This window comes from Centrocercus urophasianus, unplaced genomic scaffold, assembly GCF_019232065.1.
Source record: "Centrocercus urophasianus isolate 14NV4802_14NV808 unplaced genomic scaffold, USGS_Curo_1.0 seq_18, whole genome shotgun sequence".
Lineage (NCBI taxonomy): Eukaryota > Metazoa > Chordata > Aves > Galliformes > Phasianidae > Centrocercus > Centrocercus urophasianus.
In genome coordinates, this window is record NW_024884733.1 from 5,602,283 (window position 1) to 5,617,874 (window position 15,592).

The 15,592-nt window shown below is 47.7% G+C and overlaps 1 protein-coding gene across 2 annotated transcripts in view; it reads left to right on the forward strand.

The window, feature by feature from the left end:
• Positions 1–14,517, forward strand: part of PRRX1 (paired related homeobox 1) — a 31,466-nt gene extending 16,949 nt beyond the window's left edge. Inside the window, exons 2-4 of one of the 2 annotated variants that reach the window (XM_042819911.1) lie at positions 8,757–8,932; positions 9,501–9,682; positions 14,379–14,517. In XM_042819911.1, coding sequence (XP_042675845.1) covers positions 8,757–8,932; positions 9,501–9,682; positions 14,379–14,517 — 497 coding nt within the window. Of the gene's footprint in view, positions 1–8,756; positions 8,933–9,500; positions 9,683–10,955; positions 11,008–14,378 lie in introns of those variants that run through there. The other variant, XM_042819913.1, reaches the window with a different exon arrangement.
• Positions 14,518–15,592: the final 1,075 nt, after the last annotated feature.

Sequence of the window (15,592 nt, forward strand, 5' to 3'; positions counted from 1 at the left end):
AGTGGACGCAATTAATTATCTAGAATCTTTAAAAGCCTTTAAATTTTGTTAAATTAGGCTAGAAAAGCAGCATTTATCTGCTAGCCCTGCAGCAGGCTGAGAGCAGCAATTTATGGCAGAAATATCCTGTGTTTCCATACAGCTTCCCTAAATCGTCTGATCCTCAAGGTTAGCATATCTGACTTCGCAGCCTGATGAAGGGCAGCAATAGGCAAAAACCTGCTAATATATTCATCACCTGGAGGCAAAGGTTATTAGTCCATGTTAGGGAACACGGTTTCCAGCACATCACTCATTTGCCCCAATTCGCAGGAGCTCTGACAACAATCATTGTGCCTCCTCTGCTGGGAGTTGGGCTTTTCAAACTGCAGTGAACTTTGTGGACAGACAGAGGTTTCCATTTTTCAGCCTTTTGATTTAAAATCTCTAGATGATTGTTTGACTCTGGCAAGGAACCATTCAAAACACATTCCGAAATATTCATCATTCCAGCAGGCTAGGAAACATAAGATGTAGCAATTTATTAGCTAATGTAAAATGCATTCCCTGCCCAGAAGGGGCTGGGGATGGCGGCGGGGCACAGCCCGGTTTCTCTTGGCATGGCACAGAGAGGGGCACAGGGCTCATGGGAGCCCTTGGAGCATCCTCTCTGTGGTCCTGTTCTGCAGAATGCTGCTGTGTCAGATAAGTTACACTCCAAAATGGCCCTAAGTGCTCCAAAGGCTTTGCCTTCTTGAGCAGTGTGGGATATAAAGGCCCTTTATCCCCACCCGAGGAATGCGTTCCCTGTCGGGATGCTCGGAAGAGGCAGGTGGGCTGGATGCTGACAGCCAGGCTCAAGTTCTGTTATTTCTGGACCTCTTATGTCATCGTTTTTCCAGTCATGATCAAGAGGGACCCATAAAATGCATTAGTGGTCGAAATCTGGATTTCTGAGTGGAGCTCTGCAGCGGCTCCGCTCTGATTTGCATGTTACTTGGTGGCCTGATCTGGTCAAAACCCATTTGTTCTTGGATGCTAATGAAAGGGGAGCACAGCCTTTGGGGAGCTGGCTTCCGCATTCTCACCATGCTCTGCGCCTTCCCTTCTTGTTGGTGCTCTGGGCTCCACCAGTGGCCCTGGCCGCCAGGCGAGATGAGCTGGAGCCTGCTCTGCCATGCAGCTCAAAGGTCTGCATGTCTGGATGACAAACAGATGAAATATCCATTGAGAACAGCTTTTCTGTGCACCACTAGGGCCAGCTGGCGTGCATCCCACCGGTTATTGTCTGCTCGCACGGGTCCTACATACAAAGCCCACGTCCAAGTGAATTTCCAGACCCTGCTGAGGTAGGGCTGTGTGATAATGGCACTGCTCAGCACGGCGGGGTCCCAGCATGCTCAGATGCTCATTGGGCAGGTGAGCCCGAGTCAAGCTTTGCCGGTGTGGGTTGCTGGGCCCTGGTAATGTTTGCAGACTCTTGCAACGGCTGGAGCATTTGGAAATGAGTTGTCTGCCCAGAACGCCTGTTAGCTCATTTGTAATCCGTCTATGGTCTGAAAAAAAAATAAAAATACCCCCAAAGCAGCTCTTCCCTGCCTTGGCAAAAGCTTTTTTCTTAATCCATGTATCTGCTTTAACTTTCCCCATTAGAAAGTGTCAGTGGTTGAAGTTCATGGGGACTTTATGCCACTTTTTTTTTTTTTTTTTTAAATATAAGAGAAAATCAGTAATAAAAGCACTGTTGCCCAGAGTTTGGGTAGGTGCTGGATGGGGGGAGTGGTTTCAGGTGGGCTGCAGGGCCCCCTCTTCATGGCTTCTACAGCCACTTGAATGAGTACAAACACGTGCTGAACCCATGGCCATCAGGAGAAGGAGGACTACTTTCAGGGCTTGGAAGGGTCTTGGAAAAAAAAAACCCTGGGATGTGCCATCCAGAAAGGCTGGTGCAACCACCCTTGTGCTCCTGGCTCCAGTACATCCCATTAACTGAGAGAGGAAACTCTAGGTAAATCCAGTAGGTGGAAATAATGCCATGTGTCTACAGCTTGTGACCATATGGAGCCTTCTGTGATGGGATGTGTACAGAAAGCAACTGAATGACCTGGCCCTGCCAGGCTCCGGTGACAGCTTATTGCCACTGCCTTGGAGACAGTTGATGATGAGCAGGAGGATGTGGACATTGGTGCTGGGCTCCTGCCTGAAGGTCCTGGATGGGTATGTGGTCGGTGTGTAAGAGCAGGTTGGACTTTTAAGAGGAGTGTTCTCTGTAGCTGTGTGTGTGTGGATGTACCCCATGTGCACGCTGAGGTTTAAAGAGGCAGAGATACCTGGTTATACGTAGATAGGCTTCTGAGCTTCTTCAGAAAGGCCAAGAAAGGGTGCTGGGGAGATGGAAAGACGGATGTTATCTGGAATGAACTAGGACAGGGAGGGGCTTTGGAAATGAGAAAATACCGACGGAGTAGGGCGGAGGTTGGGAAGTTTGATCTTGGCTGCATGAGTGCCGTTTCTAAGTTGAAACATCAGGACACATGGCATGGGAAGGGGAGCTGATGGGAAGAGGATGTGGGTGTTGGAAGCCATACCCTGACCTTGCAAAGGCATGACTTCATATTCAGCCCTGCCCAAGGCACCCATTCCAGCTCTGACCCCAAAGTGAGACAGGAGCTATGAAGGTCAAGGTGCCCCAACTCACTGGGGAGGCACAGCCTCTTCAGGGTGCCATGGGTTCCGTGCCTTGGGTATAGCAGTGGGGTTTGGCTGAAGCATCCACGCGATTGCATTTCTGCTCCTCTGTCTCAGGTCCAGTGTGCCTGCGGCATTGGGCTGCCCTAACGAGGGGCTCGGGAGTCCGCAGCCCTGCTGGATCCTATCCCCACCCTGCCTGGTAAACTCACCCTGCTGGATCCCGGCCACAGTCTGGTGGTTTGGTCTCTTTGTCAGTTACAAAGTGCAGTCTCACAGAACATGATTTGCCGCTGGCAGGCTTTTAAACTATGTGTTTGCTTTTGATTATCTTTCTTTTTTTTTTTTTTTTTTTTTTTTTTAAATTAATTTTCCAAGGATCAATGTGGTAATGCATATAAAAATTACAATATGTAAAACAAAGTATAAAAGCATACGAGGAATTCCAAACACATAACATACTGTGCCTTGGAGCTTATGAGATCCATACAGTGCTTATTGTATTATGGGAACACTCTGACCCCAAGACCCGGCGGGAAGGCTTGTTAGAGGAGCTGGGCTAAGCCTTGAGCTGTAGGATGCCCAGGAGGAAAACTCTAGCAAATATCAAAGCAGAGCTGTTAGAGCAGAACTCAGGCTTGTCTCTGGGATCTAGGGGGACTCTCAGTGGCTTTGTATCAAATCCTGGAGAAGGATGTATACTTCCTCCCCCGCAAATATTGTTTCCCAGTAATAAGCGCTTACCATCGTTTGCCTTTCTAGGAAGAATGTCTGGATTCCCATTGGGTCGCAATTGCAATTTTTTTGTTCAACTTCACTGCTGCTACCAAGTCCAGCAAACAGGAGCACTGACATGGGGAGAAGGGACATCCTATGGGCGCGCAGCTGCAGATGGCACAATCTATGGGCTCTGAGATCCCCTCTGGATGAGAGGCAGAGCACCGGAGCTGAAACTATCCCAAAGAGGAGTGCTGTCTTCCAGCTGGGATTGGGCTTGTAGTGCCCTGGTGAAGGGCTGTGCAGCACCTCAGCAAGTTCCCAGCCTGCAAGCAGAGCTGGGAGTCTGGAGGCACGCAATCCATGCAAGAGCTATTCACAGCTCTGTAATGATATGTAATTGTTTGTATGCGGTCAGCTAGAAATTACCCTGATAAGTTCCACATTGCAGACACTTCGGAGAGGAACTGCTGTCGTCCCCTGGGTAACGCTGGAAATGCACACGCTTTTCTATTTTATATTAAAACTGAATTTTGATGTGAAAAATTCAATATTGCCTTTCTGAAGTCCCACACCCTGTTCACAAAATAGCCATTTTTTTTCTTGTGAAGGAGGTGAACTTGACTAGTTCATGAGATAATCAAACCCGAAGACGTTTTTAAAAAAATGCAGCATCTGTTTCTTTCTATTATTTTCTTTTTTTTCCTCTTCTCATTCCTGTGTTCCTGGTGATCCAAACAAGACAGCTTCACATACTGCAATTTTCTGTGTAACTGAAATAATTTGAGGTCTTGTGTAGGAGTGATGCATCTCGCACCCGTGTCACTGTCCCATGGACATCTGTTGGGACACTGGAGCTACAGAAGGAGAATTAGCTTTGATTAAACCTTTCCAGCTCTTTTTTTCCCCTTCTTTTTCTTGTGTCGATTCCTGTACACTAGGAATGACAGTATTTTGGATGAATGTAACGAACCGAAAGCAAAGCAGAGTGGATAAAATTGCAAAGTGTGCCTGCGAAGGTCTTAAAATTCAACTTCAATCCCAAGCAAAAGATTTTTCCTCTCCCTTCTGTTCTCTATTTTTCTTTCTCCCCTACTACTCCAAGTAAAACCTTCATTTTTTTTTGGCTTGCGGGATTTTTTTGACCTTTGAGGAGTTATCAGTTGCTGGGTTTTTAGTTTCTAGCTTTGTTTTCTCCCATGAAATAGATTTGTTTTGGTTTTCTTTAATCCGTATTCAATCTCTGGTGGTAACTTCTTGTTTTTCAGGCAATGATTACAGCGTGATTCCTTTTTTTTTCCTGGAATCCTTCCTTGGTTTACAGTTTATATAACCAATATGACAGATCTGCCCAGCTTTACTGTAAGTGATTTGCAGCTGGACATCTCAGTCTCTTGTTTAATGAGACCCAATTGTTGACTTTCAGTTCAGATCTGATACATGCTCTCTAACCTCTGCTTCAAGACTTCATAGAACCGGTCAAAACTTTTCAAAACTGCCCACGCAATGTAAACCCCATCTGGAAATTTGTTTTTATTCCGACCTGGAATGAAAGCAAGTATGTACAGGCATTCCTACAAACTGGAAATCCAAAATTTGTCGCGGTTGCATGTACTGTTGGAAAAAGTACTGCTCTTGTAAGTTACATGTAGGCATACAGTTCGGAGCTCTGGTTTGGTTTATAGTTTGTTATATTTTCAATGTGACATCCCAACAGACCCATCTGATGATACTCCAGTGACTGTCCCTGACATGAAGACAGCGGTTCTGCCCTGTTGCACGGGGAGACGTGATGAGTGAGGAGGAAAGGATAGGACACTGTGTTATTTGGGAGCAGTTAGAAGTGCTCTGGAGCGTCCTAGAAGTGCGTTTGGATTTTTAAGTAGTGCATGAACGTAGAGCTCGTACAGGAAAAACACGTATATGGAAACAGGAAACAAAATCCCCCCAGTGCAGTGTGAAACACTGGGATTTGGAAATGAACTTCTCAGAATATCCAGCACTGGTTCCGGAGCAGAGGAGCGTGCATCTCGTTCTCCTCAGGGGCCTCACTTGCGAGAAGCAGGGCTTTGAAGAACACTGTTTGTAATATTTCTGATTAAAAGAATGTTGATGAAAGGCTCCTGACCCATCTCAAGAACTTTAGAGCTTGTTTCCTCTTCTTTCTGTTTCTGCTGACTCCAGGCATTGGTGCTGTCAACATAATTTAGGGGTACCATTTGTCAGGGCTCCTTCCTGATAAGGAAAAGCAATACTTGAAGGTCTTTTCCAACTTGAGCAATTCTATGTTTCTGTGACTGGTGTAAAAAAAAATATATATATATATATGACAGATATATATATATCTGTCAACATGTCAAAGGCTGCCTTAAATGCTGTGAGCAAGGTGACATTTGCAGACCCGTGGGGTTTAGTGCCTGCATTCCCTCGTTAGCAGTTTTTAGTTGTCCTGTGGCATATCAACGCGACAAGGAGTTCCAGCAGGGCTGATTGTCAGCCCAGCTCTGGGCTCACACGGCCGTTCTGTAGTTTTTTTCCTCCTGCCCACATCGCTTGGATCCAGCTGTGCTGCGCTGTTCCAGATGTGCAGCAAAGGGAGACCTCAAAGCTGCAGCCCACTGTGCAGGCTGAGCTCTGCCGCTCGGTGCCGGGACAGTGACTCACGTCCCTGCCTGATGCCAGCCAGGGCTGGAGGTGATCTGGCCCTGAGTCACTGTGGTAATGCCGGCATCCTTCCGCCGCTCAGCCCAGCGGTTAGGAGGTGAGCTGTGAATCACCACTGTCTCGCTTTGCTCCGGGAGGAAACCAGGCAAGTGGTGTTAACGTGTTTGGCAGGAGGGTTTTTTGTTCCCCAGCCTTGTACAGCCTTTGGCTTGCTTACTTCTTGTCCCTCAGGGCGCTGTGCTCACGTTTCCTTGTATGGAAGCATCACGCAGGATCTGAGCAATGGCCAGGCAGCCCCAAGAGCCTTCCACTGGGTGTCTTCTGGGCTGGAGAGGATCTTGAAAAGCCTGGCAGACTCCCAGGAAGTTCCAAAGGCTTTCAGAGATTTGTTCATCTGGTCTGCATACACAGGGTTAAGATCCAAAAGGAGAATTGAATGGGGAGCTCAGAAGGAAGAACAATGTCCATGTTGACATTGACTTTGATAGCAGCTGAACTTGCAGCGTTTGTGCCATTTGAAGAGGTGATCGTGCCCCAAGGTTGGTTCTCTGTTTGCTGAGTTGCATGGTGCACAGCTGTGCCAGTGCTCACCTGTGGAGCCTCTTTGGATGAGCACTCTGAGGTGGAAGTTGCAGGGCTTCCTTTTCCCTGCTGTGGGCAGACCCTACAAGTGGAAATATGCACAATGCTCTGCACGAGCACCAGTTTGATTCTATCCCTCTGCTTCCCAGTTTCTCTTTCCACATCTTGAGATGTGATGAACTGCGTAGAATCATAGAAACATAGAATGCCTTTGGTCAGAAGGGACCTCAAAGTCCCCCCATACCCTCCCCCCTCTATTCCCCCACTGTGGGCTGGCTGCTCCCCAGCTCAGGCTGCCCAGGACCCATCCATGGTCTTGGGCACCCATAGCTCTGGACAGCAGTGCCAGCACCTCACTGCCCTCTGAATGAAACATTTCTCCAACATCTAGTCTAAATCTCCTCTCTTTTAGTTTAAAGCCATTTCCCTTGTCCACTACTGTCAGACAATGTAAAGTCAATCCCCTTCCTGCTTGTAAGCTCCCTTCAAGTTCTGGAAGGCTGTAATGAGGTCTCTCTGGAGCTTTCTCAGGATTCCTACGTGTATTTCTTTTCTTTGCACATCCCATTGCAAGTCCCCTCCTGGCTCATCTCCAAATGCTTCCTCTCAGATACTAGAGAGCTGTGGTGTATTTCTGCACCCAGGAATCCCCAGGCTGAAGAGGAGCCTGGTGGGGATTGTCAGGTTGCTGGAGAGGGGATGGAAGGGCTGTAAACCCGCAGGAATTTGGAAAAGCTCCTTTAATTTAAGAAGAATGTCCTCTTGTTCCCAAATGGATAGGCGCTGTTCCAAAGGCGTTCAGGTGCGGTAACTGTAACCAGATGTGAACTGTAACCAGGCTGTGAAAAGCAGCACAAACAGGTGGTGAGGACAATAGCTGTGGACTTTAATTTCCCTGTCAGCATCTCTCTGTGCCTTACGTACCCTCTCGAGAATGGGAAGATGAGCGGAGCTGTCACATTTCTGTATGGCAAAAGGAATGATGTTTGGTGGGTTATTCTGCAACCGCATAGCGTGATTTAAGCCCTTGGACACTGAGTGGTGGCACTGTCATCTGGGCCCAGGTGCATATTAATTAACATCAAGTGTAATTCACTTATGTGTTTTGTAGGTACAATAATTGATGTATTTTAACACGTGTTCATCCAGATATTGGCTGTGGTCCTCCCAGATTTAGCTACTGTTCCCCTACATGAAACAACAGGACCTCTCCACCACTGCCCACGCGATGTGCTTGGCAGCATAGAAATGTGCTGGTTTTGGTGGGGCCCATCACATGTTGAGTCTTGAAATGTGGGGACTGGGGCACTTAAAGATGGACAAGTGCAAGGCAAAGGGCCTATGAGCATACAAGTAAAACTGGCTTTTGTATTTGTTTCTTTTTTAGCCCTGACACCTCTTTGTTAACATCTCCCCAACTCTGCTCAAACCAATGTCTCTTATCTGGGTGCAAGTGCAGTTCTTGTTTAAGCCAAACAGAGTGGCTTACAGAGAGTGGCACTGCCTTGGCTATAGTCAGTCCCAGAGTAGTAGCTGGCTCCTTACTTTTCCTTACATAGAGATGAGTATGCTGTGTCCCAGTCAAAGCAGGCATGGGATTTGTACTTCCCTGAGAGATCTATTTCATTTCTCTAAGGGCATTCCTTGGGAATTAGAAGCCCAGAAAGGAGCAGTTTGTGATTTTTCATATTCAGAAAAGTCTCTGGTGTTGTCAGAATGGGGTAGGGAGGCAAACTGGGTCTGTGGGCATGTGTAGATTCTCCATTTACGATAAATGTCTTCTGGAAGGAGTGCTCTCAGGGATGCTGGGGTAAAGAGCAGCATGTGAAGTCTGTGCATATAAAGATGCATACAAGTCAGATGAGGACAAGAGAGTGGAGGAGGAGAATCTTTCTCCAAAGTAGACAGGAATTGGTGTCAGACCTTCCTGAAGCAGCTGATCCCCAAGGGCAACCTCTGAGCATGCCTAGCTGGCAAATGAAAGGATGTTTTGGAGATGGCAAAACAGTGAGGATGATGGCATGCTGGAACTATTGTCCGCTCTGGTACTTCTTAACATTCAGATCACAACATTGCTATGGACTCTGAAACTTCTAGCCTTTCATATCTCCAATTGTCTCTCCTAGATGATCAGCTGAATTCAGAAGAGAAGAAGAAAAGAAAGCAGAGAAGGAACAGGACTACCTTCAACAGCAGCCAGCTCCAGGCACTAGAGAGGGTCTTTGAGAGGACACACTACCCTGATGCTTTTGTACGGGAAGACCTTGCACGCAGAGTCAACCTCACTGAAGCCAGAGTTCAGGTAATTCTCACAGCCTGTATGTAGGCAAACCTCACCTAGCTGGCATCATTGGGCCATTCAGTATGGCAGTAGATATCATTGAAGTCCACATGGGACAGTAAGGTCACCAAATCTTGGGTTATCTCATGTGTCAGTCCCAAGGATGCCATGTCTTGAGGAAGGCTGCCAGGCCTGATCTGCCTCTGTACTTGCCACCTACTCATACAGATGTATTCATAGAGCCTTTTGAAGGTTAGGATGCTGGATGTGCTGTGCGCAGGTTGCTGATGTCAATTTGAGCTGCTCAGCATTTAGCTTGCAAGTCTGCATCTCCTGAAGGTGAAGGCGCATTGGGGAACATGATGGGTTGTACAGCACAGAACAGGGGCCATGATGAGTCAATCTATTACACAAGAGCTCTACCAGAGCAGACTTACAGATTGTCTTGCATTAGAGTTTCCAGTGATAGAGAACTTGCTTTTGCAGGGTCCCATCTTGCCCAGCAGGGCTGGGGTGGTGTGGTGAAGGAGCGAGCACCGCAGCAGTGCTGGTTGTGATGGGTGGTTGGTCTGTGTGCTTCCCATCCCAGGTGTGGTTCCAGAACCGGAGAGCCAAGTTTCGCCGGAATGAGAGGGCCATGCTGGCCAGCAAGAATGCTTCTCTGCTCAAATCCTACTCAGGGGACGTGACCGCCGTGGAGCAGCCCATAGTACCTCGCCCAGCTCCAAGACCCACCGACTATCTCTCCTGGGGTACCGCTTCGCCTTACAGGTGAGTCAGTAACCCCTCTGGGGCTGCTCAGTTGCTGGCATGATTCAGAGCAGCCTGAACATGGCCCTTAAGTGCATTTGTTTTCAATAGCTCTAACGGGCTGTTTATGATCAGGTAGGAGTACATGGAAGCGGAAGGGGTAACACTCACTTCTCTTGTGCATCTAATTTGAAGCAAGGAGGAAATATTTCCATGGGGCGCATAGCCAGGAGAAGTTATGGCAGAGCACTTAGGGAGACTGAGTCACCATGCAGTGACCAGGAGAAGGATTTTTGTGGCTGTCCCATGGCAGTAAGTAGTGAGAACTCATCCCAGGCATATTGCTCCCAACCCTCCCCAGAGTTGTCAGAATGGAGTGTTTGCTCTCTAGTAGCTAGAGCACAAGCACGTATCTGAATGAGCTGTACTGCTGTACTGTGGTTTGCCTGCAGTCAGGACCCGGTATTTTTGGGTGGCAGACTGGGGTTCAACATCCATCTCCCATGGCTAGCATTGCTTAAGGAGTGGTGGTAAAGAAATGCATATGTGTCAGCCCTGATCTGCTCAATGGAACTGGGATGTCCACACACATCACAGGTCTCCCTGTTCTCTTCTGTCCTCTCCACAACCTGATGGGAACTGTGGATGCAAGATCCACTGGATATGTTGGTTTGTGGGGAGCCAGCTGACTTGCAGGCAAGTAAAAATGAGGTTGTTGGGTGTTTTTTAGGATAGTGACCTCATTGTTGGTCAAGTTCTTGTAGCCCTTGGCTGAATTTCTTTCTGTTCACCTGGCTTTGTCACAGCCAGTTTCCCACTGGCTTGTAGGAGTTACACCAAACCCAGGTCCTTTCTTCTTTAGCCGCCTTGACCTCCTTTGTGCACCCCAAACATTGTTTGCACAGTGAGGTCTGGAAACATTTTGCTTCCTTGATAGTTTGTTGTTTCTGTGCCATGGGGTCACCCTTGCCCACCCAGTAGCTCCAGAAGAACAAATCTTAGGTTCATCCACTGCAGAAACTGCAAAAGATGCTTCTGATGACCACCGGTTTGGTCTTAGAAATGGTCCTTATCCTCTGGATTTTATTTGAGGACTACTGACTGGCAAATCCCCCATTAGAAGTTAAGGCTTTTCCTCTGTGAGGCATTGCATCCTAGGGAGGAGTTTGGGTGGTGAGCTTAGGGGAGAGAAGCACAAGTCCTTCCCTACCCTGCTAAGTCTGCTCTGGTCACAGCACCAGATCTCTGCTGAACACTTGTGGCTCATTTCTACCTCTCACACTTTTAAAAATAGATCGTCCCTCCCAAGATGTTGTTTACACGAGGGGCTTCATAACGGCTTCTAGGAGAAGACCCTGCAAAGGTAACTTCAGGGGCACATGGGGAAGGGCTGTCAGGGGCTGTTCTGGGCAAGGGGAAGCCCAGCACATCAAGGGTGTGCAAACAAGTAGAGCAAGGGAGAAGGGAGAGTCTTGGGAAATTTTTTTTCCCCCTGAGGTGAGGTCCAGACCTGGCAGTGCCTTTCCATGGTGAGAAGACGACACTTTCCCAATGTCTTGACTTCTTCCTCTCATTTACAGCCAAAGCATTTCAGCCAAAGGCATTTGCAGCTTGCGGCCATTCCCACTAACACACCAAACTAGGACAGGCTGTCTTCTCCCACTGCCCCTGCAGTGGGGTGGGTGGCATTGGCAGAGGAACAGAGCAGTTTGTTTCCCCAGCATGAGGTGGTCGTGACCCTTTAGACACTTTCTGCTCCCCCGCTTTCTAATTCTGCCGGGCATCACTTGAGTCATATTCATTTTAATGGGCACCTGGGCCAGGCTGTCAGAGCCTCATAAAAGCTTTGAACTCGGTAGGGTTATTAAAATATCGGACGTTTGGTGAAAAAACAGCCGTGCAGAGTGTTTGCATGGCCCTCTGCCCCCTCCCCACCTCCTCGGGCTGCCCCAGCAGCCTCTGATTCACAGCTGCTTCAAGATAGGACTGAGAGCTGCGTGGCCGGTGCTGTTTTTACTGTTAGATCTGGGACAAGTTTTCAATCAGTGTGTTTATTCTCCAAATACATTCTGCTACAGGTCAACCAAAGCTATTTGCAGATCTGCGTTGCATAGATAGCCAAGTAGATACTATTATTTTTTGAAGCTGAAATGTTTTGGTTAGACATATTTTAGCGTGCGTTCCTAAGAAAACAAGACTAGCAGTCGTGCTGTCAGCCTGCACTTCCCACTCCAACAACCTTTGACTCTGTGGTCCATTGAAAACCGTATTTGAAAGGAGGATTTTGGGACTCAGAAACATGATGTTCCTCCATGTTTCATGAAAATAGGCGGCTGAGGAGAGGACAAAGCCTGGCTTCTGCATCTGGACTGAGCAATGGGGGGACTTCAGGGTGATATCAACCTTTAGACCTTGGAGAGTCTCTAGAACAACTGCTCAGAGCAGAGCAGTGTTAAGAGAAGCCTTTGCGTGTGCCGCTCCTGATGGAGCAACTTGCTAAAGGAGAGTGTTTCTGTGAATTTTTGCTTTAGCAGGGTTTTCATGGGCCAGCAGCAATTTCCCCCAGGCCTTTGGGGAGCAGGAGGCTCCTCGGAGTTGTAGGCAGGACTTGGGCAGCAGCTACATACGGTTTTTGGATGCCAAAAAAAATAATAATAATCTTGTGGGAGAGGGAGGAGAGGAGGAAACCTGAGTCTCAATAAGGGAGATAGTGGAGCAGTCATAAATACAGCCAAATTTATGAATGTCAGCAAAAGAATGGGGACGGTTTTCACCCGAGGCTGAAAATTCCTCTTTTATCTAAGCTGGAGCATCCTTCTGCCTCTCCTCATTTCTTCCAGCACTAAGCTAAGGGAAGATGTACCTGTGGGAAAGGCTGCTCTGTGCCTACCAGCTCTCCATACATCTTAGGAAGCCCCAAGCAGCATAGGCCTCCTCTTACTGCTGCTGCAGTACGGGGCAGAGGATGGTCAGCAGTTCAGAGGTGGACATGGGGAAGGAGCTGATGGAAGTTCATGGAAGAACTAGAGCATCCCTGAGCCCCAGGGGTATGCGGGGACTCAGCAGCTCACCCCACAGTTCCTGCCCTCAGGGCTGCTGGAGGGGCTGACATTTCTTGGGTTGTTCTAGAGGAAAATAGGAACAAAAGGTGTGCTTTAATACGTGTATTTCAGTGTCTTACCTCCATGTTGGAAACTCTGGAAGTGTCTTCAGTGTTTTCTCTCCTGCAAGAGGTTTTGTGCTGTTCAGAGGTTGTAAGCAGTTGTATATACATGGCCCTCAGTATCATTTCCATGGGTGTGAGCTGTTCTGTTTCCATGCAGATGTAGCATTCCTCCCTGAAGTTCTTTTCCCTGCTTATAAAATGAGAAATATCACCTAAGGTGGGACCTTCCAATAGCACTGATCTGGATCTCCTGGCAGTCGGAGAATTCAGGCAGTGCTGAATTGGGTTTAAACTGCTGGGAGGTCTGCCCCATGGTGTCTAAGGCTGTACCAGTGCATTGGGATGAGCATGCAGCCACAGCTTGCATCTGTGTATGCAGCAAACCTCATGGACCTCTGGGAAGCTTTGCTGTTGCAAAAATTCTTCCAGTCATGGAAGTTGGTGCTGGAAAGAAAGGAGGTGTGGGGATCAGCATCTCTGGAGGTGTTCAAGAACCGTGGAGATGTGGCACTGAGGGAGTCCATGGGCATGATGGGATAGGTTGATGGTTGGTCTAAATGATCTCAGAGGACTTTTCCAACCTTCAAGATTCTATGATTCCATGGTTCTATGGGTAGAGGAGAATATTTCCCAGACATGAGCTACCCAGGAAGGTGATTTGGTAGGCTGAGCACCACCAACACCACTTGGAGTTTCCTCCTAAATGCACTGACCGTATTAAATTGGCATCTCTGGTTCACTTGGTGTTTATTTGTGGACCCCCATAAAGAAATGTACCACATCAGATAGTTTGGTGACTTTTGGGATGGGTTCTTTTTGCAGAATCCTGGGACGCATGAGTTAAAGAAGTTTTCTAGTGGTCTGGAAAGCAGACTTGCAAATTTTTTGTAGGATAAGAAAGGACTCTGACATCTTTGTTCAGCCTCTGCTGCCAAAAGTACTGTTTTTCACGAACAAATACGTGATTTGAAAGCAGCAAAAATGTGTTTTTGTTTTGTTTTTTTCCTCTCAGCCTTTAAGGCTTGTTCTATAGGATCAGCTGAAGTTTTGAGGGAAAAAAAATGTGGAATTTTGCCTTCCAAGATTCTGCAACCTACAGGCATCACAACTGTTGAAATGGGTTTTTCCCGGAGCGCTTCTTTGAAGTAACATGTGTTTCAGAAGTGACGTGTTTTCTCAAGCAGTAAAAACAAAACTTGGTCTCATCAAAAGGACATTGCTTCCAGTGGGAATAGTTTTAAGGACAATGGTCTAGTTGGCAGGCCGGGCACCCTGACCTCATTGCAAATCTCTTGGGTTAGTGAATAGGAAGTGGAAAATTTCCTCTTGCCTTGAACAACTCTGGCCTTGGCTGTCCCTCAGCAAGTGGGCTGCAGCGCAGAGATTTCCAAGGGTGTTCTGTGAAGGACTGTGACAATCCCATGCTCATGTAAGAATCGCATCCCACAGGGATGGAAACCCCAGGGTTTAACCTCAGTAATGCAGAATTGTGCCGCAGTGCAGGGACCTCGCTGTGACCCAGTGTTTCTCTCTTTCTCCCCCACCCTGCAGTGCCATGGCCACCTACTCCACCACGTGTACCAACGCCAGCCCGGCGCAGGGCATGAATATGGCCAACAGTATTGCCAACCTGAGACTGAAGGCAAAAGAATATAGTTTACAGAGGAATCAAGTGCCCACAGTCAATTAATGACTGGAGGCAGCTGCTTCGCAGAAGGAGAAAATACGACAACACCCGTCCTGCTTTGCAACTTCTGTGCTGAAATAAAAAATATATATATATTAAAAAATATTAAAAAAAGAAAAAAGGAAAAAAAAAAAAAGCCAACCCCAACCCAGAACTGAATATTGGGACCAAAGCGGGAGCAAACTGAACCGCTCGAGTGACAAGGTTCCTCCTTCCTTTTGGGATAATGCCACCATTTTTTTTCTTGTTATTGTCAGGTTTATTGCTTCTGCTCAGTATACTATGAGCTTCTTCAGTTAAGGACAGTCTCACCCTTGTTTTCCATTTTTGTATGGGACTGCAAAAAGAAACCTTCGCTGATCTCAGCCCGCGGCTGCTTCCCACCCAACACCGCGCTGAGGTGCAAAGCTTGCTCCCCCACCCCAGCTCACCCTAGAAGAAGAAATTGTTTGGTCACTGCTTTCCGTTGTATCCACCTGACCTTCCGTCCCCTCCCACATCCCTTGTTCCCCAGAGGCAATGCTGTTCATGTTGACTGCAAGAAGCCCATTGGCGCGATGGGCTGGGAGCATCCTTGCCAGGTTGCCTGGACCACGACACAAGGAAGATCTCTGTGGGCTTCACACACGTTGTCAGCGCCTCGAAAAGCCAAAGAAGAGAGAAAAGCCAATGTGTGTTTGTGAGTGGGGGGAGGATGGAGAAGGGTTTGCTCTGTAGTGCCAAGAATAGGACTGTTAGGACACTCCTTTCCATGCCTTATGGCTTGTGCCACAGGGAGAGGCGTTGTCCAGATGCATTTGTTTTATATATACTGTATATATTTATATATATAAGATATACATGCAAGCTTGGTTGGTGTTTTTTATTAAACGAAATAAAATCCATTGAAAATGCTTGGGATGTTTGTGCTGCATCCAGGTTCCTGGAGCCATGCGTTGAGATTCCAGCCACAACATCTCTCACCCTTGTCAGAGCCCTTCCCCACAGCCTCCTGCAGCACTCACAGTGGCTCTCCTCCTCCCATGGGAAACCCCACAGCAGTGGGGCAGGAGGGAAGCCACAATTCTATGCACATTTT